Source organism: Trichophyton rubrum (genome assembly GCF_000151425.1).
Source record: "Trichophyton rubrum CBS 118892 genomic scaffold supercont2.6, whole genome shotgun sequence".
Lineage (NCBI taxonomy): Eukaryota > Fungi > Ascomycota > Eurotiomycetes > Onygenales > Arthrodermataceae > Trichophyton > Trichophyton rubrum.
The window spans coordinates 649379-670735 of NW_003456423.1; the positions used below are offsets into that span (position 1 = coordinate 649379).

Sequence of the window (21357 nt, forward strand, 5' to 3'; positions counted from 1 at the left end):
ACCACAACCACACATTTGGGTATGTATACTTCCCATCAAGATTCAACAACATGCACAAAAGAAAAGGAAAAACAATCAAGAAATTAATAAAAAAAAGGAAATAAGAAATCTCCCAAACACGCCCCTCTTTTTTTTAAACAGCTGGAACAATAAATGGAGTCAGGCGAGACCAAAATAGACCGTTCTCATCTCCTCCAGAAGGCTGCCTTGTAGGCTACCTTGTTGAAGTGCCGCTGAATAGTCCAGCCAGTTTCGGTAAAGAAGTCAGTAACTTTATGCTTGATACTTCTGTGCGGAATCCTCTTTCCAATCGAACTGGGAGCACTTGTGCTTCCTGAACTACTACCGATAGTGAACTTGCCAGCGCTGAATTTCATCTTGCCCTCAGCAATCATCTGGACGAGGTTGAGTATTGCAAAGGCTGTAGAACCAATGCCACGGAACACGGCTAGACCAGCAACACTCCAAAGTACAAAGGCTAGGTAACCGTTACTTCCAATGTGCTTGCTGCTGTACGACTCTGTCACGGCCATGCCTAGTATAGCGTTGGCAATCAGCCATACAGAGACCATGTATGTTCGGACAGCACGGTAGTAATCTTCTTGCATCTGAGACTCGGATAAGGGTGGTTTCTCGACTTCGAGTCTGTCTCGAAGATTGCGCAATGCTTCGTCGTATCCACTGTCGATATCGAGTTGCTCAGAGGGCATTTCAAGCTCGACTGTTGAGGAGCCTGTGATACGTGCTGCACCAAGGTCAGTGTGTAGGACGTTGTCTCCCTTTGTACCCCAGGTAACATCGTGAGTGTTGCAGAAGGCATAGACCTGAAGCGTACAGATGTAGCTGGGCAAAAGGGCAAAGTATTGGGCAGATGAGGTAAACATGTGCCAGGGGTCAAGGTAGATGAATGACATGACAAAGTATAGACCAATTGTTGACAGGGTCGATACAATCACGTTAGTGAATACGTTTTGTCCCAGAGTCAGCTTGCTTTTGTTCTCCTTTGCAGTGAATTGACGAATGACGACGTATAAACCAGCAAAGGTGGTGTATATCATGATTATACTGTATACGATCATTCCACTCAAGAACATTTTCCTCGCACTATTAATGAAGGTAAGTATATTTCCAAATCGACGAAGTGAAGCGTTCCTTAACTTACCCCTGGGGTCGATTACCCATGGAAAGGATAAATTGCAGACAAATAAGCAAGACACAGGCATATCTCAAGATGATGAAGATGATGTTGGCTATTCCATGTCCGAACGGATCTATCTTTGGATCCGCAACAGCCAGTGCAACGAAGTAGAAGGTGATATAGAAGTTGGCCTTAGACGGAAAAATTATATCAGCGTTTTGCAGGTTTCAGAGACTGAAGTCATTGGTTATTTCAACTTACAAGAGAGAAAAATGTAAAGACCAAGCTGACGAATTGATAAATAAATTCAATATGCAGCAATATCTTTCGAGCAACTGTGTGGTCCGTTTTCCAAACCTGTCTGAAATGAATCAGAGAATAAACAGCAGCGAAAAAGGCACCATTAAGCCATCGTCGACGTTGAGAAATAAACTCAGGAACAGAATCTGAAACCATTCGTCAGTCGAATGCTCTAGTCAATGCTGCTTGAAATGTTGAATAACTTACCTGGAACATCAGTTTCACCAACAGCGCTCTTGACGAATTTCAAAAGCCATTGTTCATCCCTTTTAGCAACCAATTCCCAACAGAGAATACGATCTTCGGCAAGATACATGTTAGCCGTGAAGACATCAGCATTCTTCCCGTGCAACATCTCTCCCTTAAAATATTGACTAAGAGGGCCATGGCCAGTGGAATCATTCTGCAGCGCATGGTATCGGTAAGCACTCAATGCACCGGGTAGCACAGTGATATATCCAAACAGAGATTCCAACGGTTTATCCAAAATATTGGACATCTTGTACTCGAAATTCTGAGATGCAACCAAAGGGTTGAGTAATCCGACCCATCCCTTTCCTTTGCCAGCTTTGATCTCTCCAGCAGCACCGGCAACGTTAGAGTCCTGATCAAATGCTTTCCAAAGATGGTACAAGGCAGTTGGCTCCGGCTTTGTTCCCACATCAAGCAAGATGCAAACATTGGGATTCAATGCACGGCCAAACCCATTGAAGAACCATCTATGAGAATTGAGCTTCTTCTGGTTTCGTTCCTTGAGACAAAATATCATCTGACAAGGCACGATACCCTTCTCGGCACCCTTAAACTTCAAGTCTGGGTCCAAAGAGACTTGGGTCGTGTATTCGTACAAATGAGCCGTAACCTCCTTCTGGTTGACTATGTTCTTTGCAATACCGTCCTGATACACACCAATGGCACCTAGAGCGTTCAAGGTGCGAGGATGAACTTTGTGTCGTCCATCAGCAATAATGCAAACGACGATTTTCTTCCATCCATCTTTTCCCCAAGTTCGTGACTTGGTTCTGGAGCAGAAGTGAGAAATGTTCCTCATGATCCCATGCATCGAACGGGTGAAGTCAATTTCGTTTTCGTTGTACATCGTAACGCATATAAACAGTTCCGTTTCTCTCATAGTACTGCCGATGTTTTGACGAAGCTTGTATCCCTTTGCTACGAAGTCATCGGGATCGCAAGTGACAGCAGTGTACCTCATATGGGTGAATTCTCGGTCGTCTCTCCGTGGTAAGAAGCTGTGCAAGATAGTAGGAATCTTACATTCCAGGATAAGCTCTCCGTTGACAAGCTTGACTTCCTTCTTCGTCATTAATGCCTGTCTCACACCTCTTCTGTCTTGACGGCCAGTGGGGGCTGGAGCATAGACTTCTCCATAGCCTTCGTCGTCATCATCCAGGTTACCCTTTTTCATATGTTCCTTTTCCTCCGTCACCATGGTAGATTCACTGAAGTATGATCCGTACGATCTAAGACTGCCATGGGACGAACGTTTAGGGCTTATGGTTCTACCATTACCTCCAAACACGTCGTCTGTTCCGTCATATTGACCACCTTCTCCGATATTTATAGTGGTCTCACTGGATAAAGCAGGAGCTGGCGCAGAGAACAACGGCGCTGGGGGCAGTGGGCGTCTTGGGCTTCCTCCGTATCTTGAACTCGGAGTGCCCGGGCGTGGACTGCCGTTGATGTCTGGCGGCTCATAATGAATGCTCGAAACAGATGATGGGCGCCGTTGCCAGCCAGCAGTGCTACGAGAAGGAGTCCATGGCCTGGTAGGCGAAGGTGGACGTGTAGCATACTGGGTTCCATTGACATTTGGTGCTCCTGGGGGTGGGATAGCTGGAGCCTGGTCTATGGCAGAGGCAGGCTGTGAAGTTGGAGCACCGGCTATTGAGGGTTGATGCTGGAGGGGACGATAACGCTGGGATGATGATCGTGAAGGAGATACAGGAGAGCTAGTTGATTTTTGGTCAGCCTCTAGTTCATCAATCGTTTCCTGGATGGATGGCAGTGCTCCTTGATTAGTGGTTTGGATTGAGGGAAGAACCAAGTTGTCAAGGGCAAGATTATCATTTTGACGCTTGGGTCTTGAAGTCAATGGTGGCCTTGGGCTTGCTAAACGTAGTGGAGCAGGGACAGCAGGATGAAATAGTCGCAATGAGGATGTAATACCCCTGTGAAACTTTTGATAGGGCTGGTGCTGGAGGAGAGACTAGGGGCATTCTGCTTTGAGAAGTTCATAAGGGGAATGTCATGGGGCAAGGTAAGGAGACGGGGATCAGGAGAGGCAGAGGAAGGGGAGTTGACTGGTGCTGTAGTTTTGAAAAGTGTAGCAGGCGACTGTTTTGGTATCTTGCTGCCTGAAGCTGCGTCTGGCGGTGACTGATGTGTACTGCTTTCTTCTGGCTGAGATGCTACATACTGTTGACGCTGTAATGTCGAAGACCTCTGCATTCCAAACTGCGCGCTTCCAAGGTCACTGCCGGCAGCATAGGTGTCGTAGGTCCCATATCTTTCGTTCAAATCACTTCCGGAGCCAGCGGGTAGTAGGCGCATCGTCGCAGAGGCATTCGCTCCAGCCGCAGTCATGGAGGTTCTCATATCATCGTTATCGTCATAGTTGTTGGGTAGCGAGTAAGACGGAGGCTCCTCACTGTAGCCCGGAGGAGCCGAATGGCCTCCTGTCTGGTCCATCGTGCGTTACTACAGTCGTTGTTGGCTGTGCTGGCGGGGGATATGGAGGACGGAGATGTAGAGGATGGTCGATCTAGATCAGTTATATGGCATATTAGGTAGAACCAGATCGGTGAGAATGCCAGCAGGCAAATTAACTATGGGTATATCAGAGGCAATAAGTCCTGTATATGTACCAGACGATCAACCTGAAGCTGGAGTTGCAGTTTTGTAGAACTTTTAGCGCTCGCGTTGCTTTCATCTTTGCGGCTTTCCGATGTAAACTCGACGTTGTCATGGCAACCTGGCTGACTAAGCCGGGAGGTAACTCTAAATTAATCTACACGAAGAAGCGAAGGAAACATCGAGAAAAACGACGGGCCTTTGGACTGTGCAAGAGCTACAGAAGGAGGTTGATGGTAACTCTCTAAATGCTCTCAACGGTGGTGTCCGGTATGACATATCTCGCCGGCAGCAAATCCTGCACCTTCTCGACCCTGACTGACCCATCAGCAACCCGTACTATCGCCTTGATATCTGGATGCAAGTCGCCCAAGACCTGTCTGCAGCGGCCACATGGACTGAGAATCATTCGCCCTTGGTTTCCTACGGCGACGATGTGTGTGAGTTTGGGCGGCCCGGCCATAGCAGCGACTCCCAGGACAACGAGCTCAGCGCAAGGCCCGCCGGTAAAGTGATAGACATTGATGCCGGTGAATATACGGCCGTCTTCTGCGAGCGCAGCACTACCGACGCTGTAATCTTCGGATACTGGGATGGCCTCTATAGTCTTGGTTGCCACCTCGATGAGGTTCTGCTCTGCCTTGGAAAGATGAGAGTAGATGGTAGCCATTGCTGTGCTGTTAGTAGGTCTATTATGATGAGGCACAGCATACCTAAAACTTACTGTAGTTTAGATAGTTTCTGACTGAAAAATTGGTGGTAGCTATTCCCGCAAGGAAGTTGTGAACTGCTTACTCCTCATACTTGAGCAACGGCGCTTTATATGTATAACCGTCTGGATCTGAAAATGGTAACTGATGGAGATCGAAGAAGAAAAAGAAAGACTTGACTCCACGCCTTGGCAGGGCGAAACCCAGATCAGGACTCCGACGGCGAAAGCGGCAAGCTCTTTGGCCCGTATCCAGATCCAGGGAGATGGACATCATGCAAGCGTTTACCAGAGCGAGGCACAAAAGACAATGGACTTGAGAATGACATTGGCAATTTATGTAGGAGATACGAAATAAAAAGATAGACATTACCACATAGGAAAACTTGCAGTAACTACAGATATTAGGACGAGATCACGAACACGCCGGCTAAGTAGAGAAGCGGAATATTATGTGAAAATAGACGATAATTTCCGAGACACGATCACCTGAATGAAACCTCCAGCCTTGGAGCAGAGCGGCATTTCTCGGGTCTCGTCTTGCCTCGTATACGTATTTGATGGAGCGGTGATGTATAGTTGTATGTTTCTGCTTAAGTGGGTAGATAAACTCGCACCAAAGAGATATTGAAATATTAGAGTCAGGGTTAGTAGAGATATGGTCCAGGCAGTCAAGAGAGTCCGGTTGAGAGACAGATTGGCACTCGAGTATTAGTCACATTTACGATGGTAGAGGTCAACTATGTTGCCTACTCGTTGGTGAGAAGAGGCTCACGCTCACGGTCGCCTTGTTCTGGCTCCTCGTGGGGAATGAGGAAGAAGTTGAGGCCGAGGAAGTTGGTAACAGTACTGTAAAGTGATGAAGCAGCGAAGATACCGAAGATGATAAAGGCAAAGATCCACTGCAGAGAGATGATCTTGATAGCCAGTTGCTTGAGCGAGAGAGCTAGAAAAGTCAGCACATTGAGTCTTGGTTTGAAACTGGAACGGGTGGGGGAAAGTTACAGAAGGTCAGCAAGCTGAGGGCGTATCCAAAGAACTGATCGTTACGGATAACGATGTGAGCCTGTCCAAAGACAAAGAATACCCAGATGAAGACATTGGCCACAAGTCTCAAGGGGGTACTGTTGCCGCCAACAGCTATGGCACCGTTCCAGAAGAGAGTGAGCAGAGACCAGGCATATGGTCCAGCCGCAACTGGCAGGTGGATGAATGGGTGCAGGCCTGGGAAGCTCCAGTAGAGAGTGGCCTGGTTGATCAAGCTGAAGATATCAAAGACCTCAGCCCACCAAAACTTAGCATGGGTGAAGAGCAAGGTAAAGGCCAGAACGAAGAGGTTGTTGAGCACAAAGTACGGAGCCACATTGGCGGCCGTAGTAACGTGCTGTTCATCTGAGCTCCAGAGCTGACCGATATAACCCAGCTGAGAGATGAGCAGAATTATCCTGTCAAAGGGCTATCAGCGAGACCTTTTTATCATCCTCTCTTTCCACATTGTTTCCCAATAGGACAACTCACCAGTATATACCGGTGACGACCTTGGTCTGAGAGAAGGCATTGAGGTGGTCGTCGTGTGCGAGGGCGTGGAGGGCATCACCATCTCCCTTCTCTGGCGTGCCGTGGTGCTTGCGATGGGTGCCCGAGTAGATACCAATACCAACGACGAGCAGCCAGGAGATCGTGCTGGCAGCCTGGTAAGCCCAGATTGAGCTACGCTGATACGACGAACGCTTGACGAAGGGGTTGTCTAGGGTGAAGATGAGTAAACCATGCCAGCTCAGCGGCCGATAGGCCAGAACAGCGTTGAGATGATGCTTGTCTTTGCTTCACTTTCTCGTCTCGGGCTACTCACAAGTATGAACCGTCGAGTCTGCCATGTTTGTCGGAGCTGCTGCTATCTGCCTCTACTCGCTATCTCGGATGTAAGTATGGATGCGATGTTCGATGTTGATGTGCCTCGCTGGCGAGTTGGGGGATGGTCTTGGGGATGTTCTTCAGAGGTCCTCCTGTCGCACCCCCGCAGCAGCAGCAGCAGCAGCGCAAAAACAAGGTCGTCAGGCAGCTAAACCCTTCTCCTGCTAGCGAGCTTGAATTGGCTTGCTTGGTAAACTCTTCCTGCAGCGCTAGTTGGGATAGTCCGAAGGCTTGACGCTCTTCTCATCCTCTCCTTTTGCGTCGTGTCGGCGCATGCTGAGCAGACAGAAGCAATCAGGGCAGGGCAGCAAGAGGCAGCTGACGTTCCTGTGCGCCCATGGCTGCATGAGAACTTGCGGCATAGTTGGTACTTGGCTTTTGCGGGGACTCACACCAAAAATTAAGTACCAACTATGGAGCTCAGCCCAGCTTGGACCGCGCCCCCTGTGCATGCATGTCCCATTTAGGCAAGTTTGCGGGGTCGGTCACATGGCACGCTTAAGCACGGGATTAGTCAGCGAATTTAAATTTATTTCCTTAGTCATTATCTTAGTCATCACCTTATCTTGACTTCTTGTTTTTATTCCGACGTCAACAGGAAAAAAAGATGGAGAAGACAAGATAAACAAGATGGAGACGGCGACGCCGTTCCAGATACTAGGTGTGTTATCGCGGGCTCATGACTGGATTTGGTATATGTCCGAATGCCACTTCACTAGCCTTGCCTTGGGGTGCTGGAAGATACAGACACGGAGACAAGAAACGGGACATCAAACGGACTACGCACGCTCGCTCTTCCTGATATCAAAAGACACTGGTGCGCTTCAGACACCCTATAGTGCACACTATATATGTTTATATATAGCTAAGTCGAAACAGCCAGGATGATACATTTCTCCCGAGGGATGTCTTGGTATTAATAAGAATAATACCTTCTTTCGCCTGTCTGCGCTGCCCATTGGCTAGGGCACGGGACAAGCGCAGATGAGGCCTGTCCAACTCAAAATGAAATATGGAACCAGGGAAAAAAACAAAACAAAACCGTAAAACGAGGAAACGAAGGCACACTGGAATGTTTCTCGAAGGAGGGTCACCCTCGATCCCGCTGGTCGATCACAGAGCCGGTCGATCAGGTTCTCCATCACCGGGAAGCCGACGTCTCGCCAGGCCCAGATCACGCTCAGAAATGTTTCTTCTTCTCCAGGCGAATGTGAGACGCATTGAACCTGTGAAAACATACCCCCTATATAACATAAGATGCCGTGAATCATTGATATATAAGCTGGGCGCTGCACCCCATATTCTGAACGGTGAACTGCTGCGAACTCACCCCGCGTTGCAAGAAAGTTATCTTACATTCTCCTTCAATTTGCTTTCTACTTGGCGTACCCACTTCAGGATGTTGACTTGTTCGATCATCTCTGGGGTCGCGTGGCTAGAGGTGGTATCATCATACCACAGACAAACTAGCCGGTAAGCTGGCTTTCTTGGGGGCCAGCTGCTCTCCCCTTTTTCCCTCCCCCTTTCCTTACCGCCGCCGTCAACCCTAGGCAGGGTATCTCTCTTGATACCACATCATCTTGCCCGGATATCAATTAGGCTCACGACACTATCATGGGGTATCCTGGGTGTCCAGCTTGTTGCACATGGGCGGAAGTCTTCAGGTAGGATTCCGGACCGTCTGCCCAAATACTCACGGCGTGATGCGGGTCTAGAAGGGGGCAAAAGATGAAGAAGACCTATCGTGCTTCCTATCTTTTTCGGCCGCCGTAATCCGTCACATAGTTAGCCGTCATGATACGGTTGGGTCATCACCGCTGTTGCCGCCGCCGTCAGATGAGGTCTTTGTAGGGGATGGAAACGAATATAAATATCCCCTGAGGCGCTGCCGATCTGCTCTGAGATTCCTCGCACGGATCGAACAGATCTTCAGAGCTGATCTTCGAGAGTATCTCTATCCCTTCCTCTCTTTCCCCATACTTACCCCTGATAGACTGTCTATCTCCCGAAGATCTACCTAACAGTTAGTCACAACAGTTCTCCTATACCAACTACTCACCTAAGCCCAAATAGGCATCTTGCTCACTGCTCTTCTCTAGCCATGAAGCTCCTCTCTGTTCTTGCGCTGAGCGCTACCGCTACCTCCGTCCTCGGAGCTAGCATTCCTGTTGATGCCCGGGCCGAGAAGTTCCTCATCGAACTTGCCCCTGGTGAGACTCGCTGGGTTACCGAGGAGGAGAAGTGGGAGCTTAAGCGGGTATGTACCACTATCCTACGCAAAAGTTGTATTTTCACTAGATAATATTGGTTATTAACACCCATTCTAGAAGGGTCAAGACTTCTTTGACATCACTGACGAGGAGGTTGGATTCACTGCTGCTGTTGCACAGCCAGCCATTGCCTACCCAACCTCCATCCGCCATGCTAATGCTGTTAACGCCATGATTGCTACCCTCTCCAAGGAGAACATGCAGCGCGATCTGACCAAGCTCAGCTCGTTCCAAAACCGCTACTATAAGGCTGACTTTGGCAAGCAGTCTGCCACCTGGCTCCAGGAGCAAGTCCAGGCTGCCATCAATACCGCTGGTGCCAATCGCTACGGAGCCAAGGTCGCCAGCTTCCGACACAACTTCGCTCAGCACAGCATCATTGCCACTATTCCCGGCCGCTCCCCTGAAGTCGTTGTCGTCGGTGCTCACCAAGACAGCATCAACCAACGCAGCCCCATGACCGGCCGCGCTCCAGGTGCCGATGACAACGGCAGTGGCTCCGTCACCATCCTTGAGGCCCTCCGTGGTGTTCTCCGGGACCAGACCATCCTCCAGGGCAAGGCTGCCAACACCATTGAGTTCCACTGGTACGCCGGTGAGGAAGCTGGTCTTCTGGGCTCCCAGGCCATCTTCGCCAACTACAAACAGACCGGCAAGAAGGTCAAGGGCATGCTCAACCAGGACATGACCGGTTACATCAAGGGAATGGTCGACAAGGGTCTCAAGGTGTCCTTCGGTATCATCACCGACAACGTCAACGCTAACTTGACCAAGTTCGTCCGCATGGTCATCACCAAGGTAAGCTTCAACTCTTGATAAATATATTTTTCATCGATGAAATGATGTCCTAATAATGCTTAAGTACTGCTCAATCCCAACCATCGACACCCGCTGCGGCTATGCTTGCTCTGACCACGCCTCTGCCAACCGCAATGGCTACCCATCTGCCATGGTTGCCGAGTCTCCCATCGATCTCCTCGACCCTCACCTCCACACTGACTCTGACAACATTAGCTACCTCGACTTCGACCACATGATCGAGCACGCTAAGCTCATTGTCGGCTTCGTCACTGAGCTCGCTAAGTAAATCCGATTACTCTATCCTGTCAATATTGTACATTTACTGTGCACCAACCCTGTACATAGCCATATTCCGTACATATATTCTTGATATATACTTAAAAAATTACATGTATCTCTTACTCCGGCTCTTGCCTTCCTGCATACGTCGTGACCTCTGCGCATCCTTTCGCATAGTTGGCTGGAATATCGCATACTAAAGCTGGCTGTGTGTCCCTAGCGAGCGGTGCAAAGGCATGCTGTGGCCACAAACGACGATTGGCCCGGGCGATCTCGGCGGCGGAAATAAATAAAAAAAAAAAAAAAAGATGATTCACAGCGAGTCATCGAGATACGAGAACCCGACCTCCGTCCTAGCAGGCAGAGAACCTATTAATATCACTAGCCAGCCTGTTCCTTATCGGTATACATCAGTATACACAACTCCATCTTTGGGCATCGCTGCGATGGCCGTCCATCCAACCCTCAACGCTAGCCCGGCACCTGGATCCACGGCAACAACGTCGAATGCTCTCACGCCGCAGCAGGTCTACGCGATCTCAAGCTGGTCGGAGCAGGCCATCGAGAGTCTGTCCCTCGAGTCCTCGCCGATTCCCTATCGCAATTCCGCGCCCCTGACCATCCCGCTGGATGATGACGTGCCGCAGTCGCCCACGCCTACTCCCGTGCGGTTGAGACGCAGCGTCCGCGTTGCAGAGGACACCACCGGCACCGGCGCTGCTACTACTGCTGGGCCATCGACATACAGACGCAGAGAGCCACTGCGCCGCGATAGCCTGAAGCGTCGCGAGTCGTTGCTCAAGGGCAAGGAAGGAAGCCGACGACGACAGCGCTGGGAGAACGGTACGTCGTCATTTTTTTTTCCTTTTTTTTTTTTTTTTTTTGAACGGTACTCTAGCTGGGTAGGTAAAATGACTGACCTCTTAATAGACCGTCTACTGAGCAATCCTTGGGCTCAGCCTCCATCAGCTAACGACTGGGAAATCCAACCTACGTATCCTCGTCATAACCCGGTCCCCTACTATCTCGCCTCTCTCTGGGACTCTCATCAAGCCGCAAAGGAACAAGCCCGTCGCAAATCGAAGAGGGAACAGGGCATATCCGAGAATAAGAAAAAGAAAAAGACACACGGAGATGCGAAGGCCTCTCATTCCAACGCTGAGCTCGATAAGATATCCAAGGAGTTGCGGGCTAAACTGAAGCATGCTCGAGCTGCGCGAGGACTGGTTCAGGAGCTAGAAGAGGAAATCCGGCTGTTTGTGCAAGAATGGATTGAGACCCAAACCTGGCATCAGCCGAGAGAAGCTGAGAGTGAATGCTGTAGCGATAACAGCTCGAGTGACAATGACGAGGTTGTTTTTGCCGGCCGCAGGGTGAATCCCTCTACTCGGAAACAGAGACGTTCATCTCGAGTGGTATCTGGAGAGAAGATGGTGTTTGAAAGCCCAGCGGAAGATCGAGCTGCTGGTTTCGGGTGAGTTTTATTCTTCTCGGATACAAACCAGTGTATAGAGAGTGCAACTTAATTGGTTAGGCGATGGCTTGTTCACTCTCTGGCATCCTACTACGGCCTTCGAACATGGTCCGTGACTGTCGGCAATCCTCCTCGCCGTGAAGCGTATGTGGCGATCGATGAGGTCTCACAAGGCCTCCTGGCTGCTGCTGGCCGGGGATTTCCAGGCAGCAAATTTGACGGAATTCTCCCTCGGCCTCTATGGGTATCGATGTAGACGGCTTTTATTATCCATCTCCCCCCTTTTTCTCTCTCCGTAGTATTTTTCCTTCTTTGGTCTCCATTATTCTATCTATCCTATTGCCAGCCACAGTCTGCCTAGATGATAAAATAGAAGGAAACCGCATTCTTCATCTCTACCTTTACAAATAACGTAAGTATTTACTAATCCAGCTAACTATACAGATCAACCATTATATGCTAATCCCCTCGAGGCCAAGAAAGAGGCCTACACCAACGATCATGGAGCACTCCTTGCTCTATTTCAACTCATTCACAGCCGCAACTTACCTCTTCTCACGTCAATGAGGTCTTTCCGGGATAACTACATATTACACAACACGGAGTACCTAGATCCATGATACCCCTTATTACCGATACTATATTGCAATCTTTGTAGCCAGAAACATCCTACAAGTTGGCTGTTTCCAACACATAGCTCTACACCCCTTTTCACTTACCCTCAAGGACCCTGCAGGGCTAGGTGCAAGCATATAATGTGCTAGCGGCAAGGTCCCGTATTCCCGATCCTTGGGACTTAATGGAGGCAGAGCTATTCATCTTCAAAGAACTGATGGCTAGTTGGTCCCTTTCCGTGATCGAGCTTCATCATCCTGAGCACAAAGTCCTCATTGTCCCGCAAATCTCCTTGACAGTCGTAGTATGAGAGAGCTTTAGAGTCTCTTAGTTTACTGCGTTGCATTCATTCATGTAGGAACTGCAGGGCCTTTCCTGCGCTGCATCTCCTTCATGATCATCGTCACAATAGGGGGTCTCCAGGGGGCTCCGAAAGGGGTTGTTTGTTGTGATGTACGTCACTAACCAAAAGAAGCTAGTATTATTCTATTTATAACCAACCAGAGGCTAAAGAAATCAACCAATCAGAAATTCTGCTACAGCCCAGATATTCAGATGAGCTGGACTTTGTCTACAATAGCAGCCATAAAAAGTTGTGACTTCCCATCGGTGAAATATTAGTAAATAGGGTAAGATAATGGGTGATATCCAGAGTAAAAGTAAGGGGAAGGACACCAGCAGAGAAGGTGTAAGTAGATGTAGAGTGACAGCTGACTAAGCACCTTGACAGGAGGTTAACTTTCGCAACGTCTATAGATGTGGATGTTGTTGTTATTGACTCCAGCAACAAAGACCACCTTGAGGGACAAGACAGAGTAAGTGGAAATCCGCACATTTTAGTAGCAAGCTGATGCTGATGGTGGTTACAGGACAATAGGAGGTGAATGAGGCTCTACTCTCCGCCATCATGGCCTCGCCGCAGCAGCGTTCGAGCCGGTGCAGTGGCCAGGAGGAGCTACTTAAGAGCTTCAACAGGCTCGACATTACCTCCCTGAATGATCACAACAAGAATAACAACAAGACACCTTCACCATCTCTCTCACCCTTACAGTCCCCGTACCACAAGCCAGAGACAACCCATAACGTATTAAGAAAAGACCCTAGCGCCCGTCCGCCCTCGAGGCAGCAGCAGCAGGAGCAACGCGCCCCTCGAAGGACCACTAGCACGACGTCCCTGCGTGACGAGAGACGCAGCTCGACACAGTCATTACAGAAGCGAGCATCGATCAGCTCCCTCCGATCGGTACAGAATCTGGCCGCCTCTTCATCTTCTCCACGTCAGAGTCTCTCGCGGCGCTCGTCGGCGCAACATCTGGCGTCATCCCCTGGCGCGTCAGGGCGGCCTATTACACCGCTCGCAGAGATGGCACCCCCTCCAACCCCGACGGCATCAGAAATAGCTGCTCAGTATTGGGGCCGAGAAATGGCCCTTCATCAGACTACGGAGCTGCACTCCCGCACTGTCGTCATCATTCAGGATGCCTGTTACGGCCACCGATTCTCGCGCCCGCGCACCACCCAAGATGACCTGAATAGCATCGTCGAACGGCCGGAGAGAATGCATGCCAGCATCCTTGGTGTGGCTGCTGCATTTATCCGCATGGGCCTTCGTTATGGCTCTAACGAGTTTGCGCCCCACCCAAACCTCGACCTACAACGGCTCCCGGCTCCTCCGTTTCAGATAAGAAAGTCTGTACGGACCATGCCCCTGGACTCACCAGCAGTAACGCACATCCATGGTACCAAATGGATGGAAGAGCTTCGGTTGATGTGTGATGCTGCTGAGGGAAGACTGGCAACGAACGGCAGAGAACTCGTTCGTCCCAGCAGCTCTGGTAGGGAGACCAAAGGCAACGCCGTTCCAAAACTGCATGAATGGGATCTATATCTCTGCCCTGAATCTTTGAACGCGTTTGAAGGCGCATTGGGAGGAGTTTGTGATGCTGTTGACTCAGTATTTACCTCTCCGTCGATACGCCGCGCGTTTGTTTGCATTCGACCACCAGGTCACCATTGTTCAGGCAGCTACCCGTCCGGCTTTTGCTGGCTCAACAACGTTCATGTGGGTATTTCATATGCTGCCGTGACGCACGGACTCACCCACGCTGCCATTATTGACTTTGACCTTCATCACGGTGACGGGTCTCAGGCCATTGCTTGGGAGCAGAACGAACAAGCAACCAATGCTACTAAAAATGCTGCCGCATGTAAAAAGACCGCAATTGGATACTTTAGTCTGCATGATATCAACTCTTACCCATGCGAAGAAGGAGACGAAACTAAGATCCGGAACGCTAGCGTCTGTATCGATAATGCTCATGGCCAGAGCATATGGAACGTTCATATGGAAACATGGGAGACCTCCCAGGAATTCTGGAAAATATACGAGACGAAGTATACCATTCTGCTCGAGAAGGCTCGTGCGTTTCTACGAGCTCATTCGCTTCAACTTCGTTCTAATGCTTCCCCCAACGCACCCCAGCCCAAGGCTGCTATCTTTCTCTCTGCTGGCTTCGATGGAAGTGAGTGGGAGGGAGTCAATATGCAGCGACACAAAGCCAACGTTCCAACGGACTTCTATGCCAGATTTACTGCCGATGTCGTTAGAATGGCAGAGGAGGAAGATCTCGCTGTCGATGGAAGAGTGATCTCAGTTCTGGAAGGTGGATATAAGGACAGAGCCTTGGCCAGCGGTGTCTTCAGCCATCTCTCCGGTCTCTCCGACTGCCCCGAAATCAAGATCGAGAGAGATCCCAATAGCAGCCGGCTTGCCGCTGAGATGTACAGAAGACTGAGCCTGAATGAAGACAAGCATGGAGTTTCTGCAGATGGCACATCTAAATCTAATTATGACCCTATATGGTGGGCGCCAGCCTTACTTGAAGAGTTGGAAGTCCTTGTCAACACTCCACCTACCACACCACGAAAGCCTCGCGGGAGAGGGCCACCTACTTTCTCTGCTCCCACCCAAGCATCTGCCGCAAAGGCAACCACACCAACTCGGCCACATAGGTCCCCATCCTCTAATCACACTCGGGACCCTTCCCCTCCGCCACTTCCACGAGTTGAGTGGGCCACAGCGGCTTTTGAGCTCTCCAAGACTCTCATCCCTACGGACCGTCAGACTGCCAGTTGCCAGCATGCAGACCTGAAAGTGGTTCCAAGCCAGTCTCGACCGGGTAGCCGTCTGGCATCTGTGGGAAACAAACAACAGCCACGCTCCAGTGAGAGAGGCACGAGCCATATGCAACTTAGAGAGAGAAAACAGAAAGCCCCCGCTGTGTCTACAGGAAATCTCGCAAGCTCCCGTTCTTCTACCGTCAGTACCCGTCGGACCACCATCGCCTCTAGTAATGATTTACCTGGCCCAAATATGACCGGTAGTGGGGAACCTGCAAATTCGCCTTCTGTTCGCCGTTCTTCACGAAGAATCAGCACGACGTCCACTGCATCTACATCTCCAGTATCTCCAGCTGGAAAGATAATCCAACCTAAAACTCATGAACCACCCTTGAGACCTTCACCTTCGCGAGCAAGCTCGAGGTCTGAATCACAGAATAGCGCAAGTAGGGCTAGAACCGGAGTCACCAGCGGAGCTCCTACACCAGTTAGAAATATCCCAAAGAAACCTCAGGGGAATGGCGGAAGCGTCGATAATTTATCAGCCAGCGTGAAGAAGCTGAACATTAAGCTGAACCTGCCCAGCCCCGAGGAAAATGCGGCTCGAGAAGCCAAGTTGACCCAGGATCGGAAAAAAGGGTTACAAGCAGCATCACAGTCATCCCAACGCAAAACGGCAAGCAGAGCTACCCCTGGAGCCAAGGCTTCTGCAAAGGAGGCTACTGAACGACAGTCACGTTCGAATCCCCGTTCAACTACTGCGACGAACGCTAAAAAAGCCAGCCCACCAGGAAGACCAAATCTTGGCTTATCCTATGACGGGGCCTATGACGAAGACCTAATCACCGGTCATGAACAAGAGTCGGCTGCATCGACACCAAACGAGGCCGCAGGCAATACCAACACCATGCCCTCTCCTCCATTGACGCCAGACACGGCCCTTGAGCCCGAGACCCCTACAATCACAGTCCGCTCACCGCCAGCTTCAGCGCATCAGCAACTGCCTGTCTTCACAGCAACATCTACCATTCCCTTTGCACCGTCTCAAAACCCTCCTTCGAACTCTTAGCTCCTTTCGATATGTTTCTTTTTTTTATCCCCTGTATCTTGTTTTATGTCTTGTTTATCCTTTCTGATTTCTACCATCTACCCTTTGTCCTACCCCAGGTTCTTTTCCTTTTTCTCAATGTACAATGCGAATGTACCTGCTTGTCTACCCTCTATTGACTGAAGTACTACCAGAACAAATCATATCACCTATTCCCCTCTTGTCCGAGTCACGGCGACTGTTGGCGTTTCCCTCCCCCCCTTGGCTTCCTGTCTCTTTTTGAGCTTCATGCTGCAAGTTCTGCTTACTTTGCTTGTCTCAAGACAGATTAGCCTTTATACCCCATATTGTATAATGTAATTCCAGTAAACTTCAGCTGCTTCGTATCGTGGGTCTGGAAATACCCAAACCATACTGTCATTCTTTTGCCCCCGAGCAGCAACAGGAGCGCAAAGATATCATGTATATTTAATATTATCATATATACCTAATATTAACTATATCAAGAGAAGACTCTACATGTATGGAGTAATGTATCGGCCATTTCAATCCTTTTTATCATCTAAAAAGGCATCTAAGCTGCACTTCGTCAAAAGTGCCCGCCAACTATTAATAGGCTTTTGAGGCTGATACAAATAATACGAATATTGACCAATTATAGTTGTAGTATTATGTTTTTTTATTATTAAAGTTCTGTACCTGATTACTAATTCCGGAACACGGAGTATTAATGATCCCCGAGATGGAAGCGATAAGGATCAGCTGGAAACTTCTTATCGCAGATGACAAAAAAGCGACGTCAACCAGTTGTGGCCTTGCAGGCCAGTTTTCGTTTATATTTTACCTCCTCCGCTACTATCCTAGAACCTATAGTCTCATTATAGTCCTCCCATCTACCTATCTACCTATAGCCTTCGCCATGTCGTTCTCAACTCCAGACCAGCATTCTTATACCCAGATGGCCGATCGTGATCTTGAAGACATCGGCAAACACTGCGAGTTCGAATTCTGTCGACAGCTAGATTTCCTGCCTTTCAGATGTGAATCGTGTAAGGGAACTTTTTGTCTTGACCACCGAACGGAAACGACTCACAAATGCCCGAAGGCTGGAGAATGGGCTCGTCGACGGACAGGGCAAGGCATCAGTGAATCTACAACTCTCTCCCCGAAACCTACGGTTTATAACTCTACACAGTGCTCTCATCCATCATGCAAGGCGCTCATATATACGATGGCGAACGCTGGCGTACACTGCCAAAACTGCAACAGGGAATACTGTCTTTCCCACCGGATGCGAGAGGACCATGACTGCAGCAATCTCACGCCACTAGGTGCCAGCCCGGCCGCAGTGGCCTTCACATCATCTGCGGATAAGGCACGACAGGCATTCTCTCGCCTACGAAGCTGGGGCAAAGCCAAAGCTTCGACTACTACCGCTCCTCCGTCCTCCAAATCCAAAGCAAAACCCTCGGCGGCGTCGAGAATGGCGCAGCTAAATGCCCTAAAGAAGAACTCCAAGGGTGATCCGAACCTAGACACATCCAAGCGATTTTACCTTCATGTTGAAGCATCTGCCGATACGACTACGGCGAAATATCCTACCGGAGATTTCTACTTCGATGCAGGATGGAGTGTCGGCAAGATACTTGATGATGCAGCACGGAGGTTACAAGTACAAAACGTCAATAACCGCTCTGCTGGAGAAGAAAATCGATTAAGGATATTCCATGTCGAGGGAGGCAAGCTGCTAGATTTCTCTAACAAGATCGGTAGCTGCTCCGTGGCCCAGGGTGATACTATTGTTCTTCTCAGGGGAGTCGGCCCGCCAGTCCCAGACTTGATTGAGATGTAGAGTCATGTCTTTCTCGTACTTATTAGCGCCTCCTTTTTATACCAATATTGGCATCGGTGTTTAGGCGGTCAGGGTTGGATATAATCCTAATATCATTCATAATGCACATAACATCCATACATAGCATATCCTCCATGGTCTAATACCAAGTATATATCACGTAGTCTATGCAATCATACGCTCATCTTCATCTTAATCAGTTTATGAGGTTTATAATCCAAAACTTCGAAGTCAGAGTCCTTCCAGCCGTCCATCTCACCGGATCCCCGGTCAGTACGATTGATCTTGAGTGTAGGGAAATCAGTTGGCTCCCGAGTAAGCTGCTCCTGCAGAGCTTCAATATGGTCAAGGTACACATGTGCATCCCCCATGGTATGAATAAAAGTTCCAGGATGCAAATCTGCTGCGTGAGCAAACATATGCGTCAACAGCGCATATGATGCGATGTTGAAGGGCACCCCCAGTCCCATATCACACGATCTCTGGTATAACACGCAAGACAATGTGCCTTTTCCTTTCTTACCCTCATCTCCCGCCTTCTGTAGTGGAAACGACACGTAGAACTGTGCGAACATATGGCACGGTGGAAGAGCCATTTTCTTCAGGTCCGCTGGGTTCCAGGCGCTTAGAATTATCCGCCTATCATACGGGGATTCCTTCAGCTTCCTGACAACCTCAGCGACCTGATCGACTCCCTTCCCGGTATAATCTGTTTTCGCATCGATGTACTCTGCGCCAAAATGGCGCCATTGAAATCCATACACGGGACCCAAATCGCCGACTTCACGATGCGACAAGCCAACACTGTCGAGAAACTCTCGGCTGCCGTTACCGTCCCAAATTTTTATTCCACCTTCACTTAGCGGTAGCGAAGATGTGCAACCTGATACGAACCACAAGAGCTCTGCGATGACTGCGCGTAAAAAGACGCGCTTCGTGGTCAGGAGGGGCAGGACAGGGACGGGATCTGGGTTCGAAGGGTCAGACGACGGCTTGGACAGCGAGAAGCGAAGCTGTGGTGGTGCAAAAATAGATCGAGTCCCTGTTCCAGTGCGGTCTGGACGATGCTCGCCTGTGCCGATAATGGTGCGGATGAGGTTGAGATATTGATGCTCTTCGTGGGAGGGGTCATGGGACGGTGTGGGTGAGGGCGAAGGACCCTCTAGTTGTGAAGGCGGGTTGAGGGCGAGGTTGGAATCCGATCCGCCGATGGATGGAGTTGTGGCCATGTTGCCGTTTGTCTTGTCACAGTGGTATTTGTGTTTCCCTGTGGTTAGATATATCGGTGGTTGTAGTTGACTTGAGCAAGGAGCGAAATATCGATTTAACTGTCGCGCCAACCAACTTAGTTGAGACGCGTCCCGTAACTCAGTAACTAGTTAGCTAACTAATTTACCTTTAGGCCACTTGAACACCCACTATTTATCTCACAATTCTAGAGTCCCCGGCTACAGACATCATTGCAAATATAAAAACCAAACTCTTGCATACACTAACTCGTTCAGCAGTTGCCCTTCTCCCTCCTCGGCTCTGTGAGGAAAGAGAAAAATAAAGAAACTACTTGATTGTCTGGGGAACAAGGAACGGATTATTTATATCTAATCAAACGACTATCCAGCTATATATATGGAAGGAGTCACTGAGTGACGCAGTGTGGTCTCTCCTCGGTTACTTGGTATGACCTGCAAGAATAAAGGAAATACCCTGGGCCGTATCTCAGCACTAGATAGCAGAGAGATATCGACGTCTGCCCTCAACTAAGAGCCTAGAGGCTTTGCTATATATGCATTTTAGTCAAACACACAAAAATAATCTCTAATGGTCCGGCAATCTGATAAGATATGTTTCGGCACGCGTTATAGAATAAGTGCGGGTTTAAATAACTAATTAGCCCTTCGCCCGAATGGCCATTGGATATTCATGTCTATTCTTGAAGATCTACTAGATATATGCGCGGAAACCCCTCAACAATTCGAATTATGGTATTTCTATTATCCCTAGATTGTCTGCCTTTCCTGGCGTTACCCATTCAAGATATCGATTAGACTTAGATTTGATATTACCTAGACAGCCTTACAGTGATAATCTCTATTGAGGATTACAATTTTTTTGCGTAATATAAAAGTTTACGATGGCAATAAGTTATATCCTTAGAAGCTGTTGTAGTTAAATAATAAATGCCCTGGCTGCTATTTAATTGCGTTATTCATTTCAATTTTTAATGGAATTACAGCATGACAATAATGTATACCATACATAGTTTTTGTGATGGCCAACCAAATAATCACATCGGGTGAGTATATGTCTGTTGACAATAACTTCGAGAATACTTGAATTCCAGGTAACCAACTCGATAGTATAGAGTGCAGCAATAATTATAACATTTGATCTTATCTTATCAGATTAGATGGTCACAGTGAGATTAGGTTGATCAGCGAACTTTAAATAGTTTAGAGTTAGAAGGCAAATATCACAAGTTAAGCACCCTGGGAGGCGCCTTGCTGATCAGTGTAAGGGTCTTGCAGTTCTGAGTAACTTCTAGATAGCTACAAAGGCCCAAACAAAAAGTGGAGTGTGGGTTTCTCAAACACCTAGTTTGCGTAGTTGATAACTTGCTTTGGCATTGAGTAACCCTGGGTAGTCATCTGTCACAGTGGCAACTGTAAGAGTGCTTGTTAGTGTTCCACTACTTTTCACGTAGTACAGAAAGACATCATCAGGAGACTGGGGATGGAACAGAGTATCATCACACTTGGAAAACGCCTTGTGATAGCATGATTTAGCCTATTAATCTTCCTCCAGGTTTCGTTAGTCACACTGTACTAATCACACTGGCGCCCAGAGCAATATAAAAGCTTGGTACCCCAAACCCCCCCCTTTACAGAAATGATTCAAAATCCCTGATCCAAGCAAAATACAAATATGCGATTCACCCCTTTCCTCGTTGCCATCACCGCCTTTTCTGG

The 21357-nt window shown here is 48.8% G+C and overlaps 9 protein-coding genes across 9 annotated transcripts; 4 read left to right on the forward strand and 5 right to left on the reverse strand.

Moving 5' to 3' along the window:
• Nucleotides 1-185: 185 nt before the first annotated feature.
• Nucleotides 186-1182, reverse strand: TERG_12318 (uncharacterized protein; the record flags this gene model as incomplete). Its single annotated transcript, XM_047751291.1, has 2 exons — nt 186-1104; nt 1163-1182. 2 exons carry the CDS (start codon nt 1180-1182, stop codon nt 186-188), a joined length of 939 nt encoding a protein of 312 aa, XP_047606657.1.
• Nucleotides 1183-1390: 208 nt separating this feature from the next.
• Nucleotides 1391-2888, reverse strand: TERG_12319 (chitin synthase 2; the record flags this gene model as incomplete). The annotated part of the gene is made up of 2 exons (XM_003233728.2): nt 1391-1584; nt 1646-2888. The coding sequence occupies 2 exons, from the start codon at nt 2886-2888 to the stop codon at nt 1391-1393; spliced, it is 1437 nt and encodes a 478-aa protein (XP_003233776.2).
• Nucleotides 2889-4553: 1665 nt separating this feature from the next.
• Nucleotides 4554-4979, reverse strand: TERG_05650 (uncharacterized protein; the record flags this gene model as incomplete). Its single annotated transcript, XM_003233729.1, has 1 exon — nt 4554-4979. One exon carries the CDS (start codon nt 4977-4979, stop codon nt 4554-4556), a length of 426 nt encoding a protein of 141 aa, XP_003233777.1.
• Nucleotides 4980-5767: 788 nt separating this feature from the next.
• Nucleotides 5768-6895, reverse strand: TERG_05651 (uncharacterized protein; the record flags this gene model as incomplete). Its single annotated transcript, XM_003233730.1, has 4 exons — nt 5768-5964; nt 6024-6463; nt 6537-6765; nt 6871-6895. The coding sequence occupies 4 exons, from the start codon at nt 6893-6895 to the stop codon at nt 5768-5770; spliced, it is 891 nt and encodes a 296-aa protein (XP_003233778.1).
• Nucleotides 6896-8255: 1360 nt separating this feature from the next.
• TERG_05652 (leucine aminopeptidase 1) lies at nt 8256-10084 on the forward strand. The gene is made up of 3 exons (XM_047748471.1): nt 8256-8955; nt 9032-9189; nt 9260-10084. Exons 2-3 carry the CDS (start codon nt 9034-9036, stop codon nt 10016-10018), a joined length of 915 nt encoding a protein of 304 aa, XP_047604453.1. The 5' UTR covers nt 8256-8955; nt 9032-9033; the 3' UTR covers nt 10019-10084.
• Nucleotides 10085-10700: 616 nt separating this feature from the next.
• On the forward strand, nt 10701-12012 carry TERG_05653 (uncharacterized protein; the record flags this gene model as incomplete). The annotated part of the gene is made up of 3 exons (XM_003233732.2): nt 10701-11125; nt 11213-11756; nt 11817-12012. Exons 1-3 carry the CDS (start codon nt 10729-10731, stop codon nt 12010-12012), a joined length of 1137 nt encoding a protein of 378 aa, XP_003233780.1. The 5' UTR covers nt 10701-10728.
• A 996-nt stretch (nt 12013-13008) lies between these two features.
• Nucleotides 13009-17019, forward strand: TERG_05654 (uncharacterized protein; the record flags this gene model as incomplete). The annotated part of the gene is made up of 2 exons (XM_047748472.1): nt 13009-13059; nt 13249-17019. The coding sequence occupies 2 exons, from the start codon at nt 13009-13011 to the stop codon at nt 16558-16560; spliced, it is 3363 nt and encodes a 1120-aa protein (XP_047604454.1). The 3' UTR covers nt 16561-17019.
• Nucleotides 17020-17269: 250 nt separating this feature from the next.
• On the forward strand, nt 17270-18391 carry TERG_05655 (uncharacterized protein; the record flags this gene model as incomplete). Its single annotated transcript, XM_003233734.2, has 1 exon — nt 17270-18391. The coding sequence occupies one exon, from the start codon at nt 17270-17272 to the stop codon at nt 18389-18391; it is 1122 nt and encodes a 373-aa protein (XP_003233782.2).
• Nucleotides 18392-18564: 173 nt separating this feature from the next.
• On the reverse strand, nt 18565-19620 carry TERG_05656 (thymidylate synthase; the record flags this gene model as incomplete). The annotated part of the gene is made up of 1 exon (XM_003233735.1): nt 18565-19620. The coding sequence occupies one exon, from the start codon at nt 19618-19620 to the stop codon at nt 18565-18567; it is 1056 nt and encodes a 351-aa protein (XP_003233783.1).
• Nucleotides 19621-21357: the final 1737 nt, after the last annotated feature.

Coding starts and splice junctions, on each gene's coding strand:
- TERG_05652 (XM_047748471.1), top strand. CDS start 9,034: ATGAAGCTCCTCTCTGTTCTTGCGCTGAGCGCTACCGCTACCTCCGTC. Junction 9,190..9,259: donor AGAAGTGGGAGCTTAAGCGG/GTATGTACCACT, acceptor CACCCATTCTAG/AAGGGTCAAGACTTCTTTGA.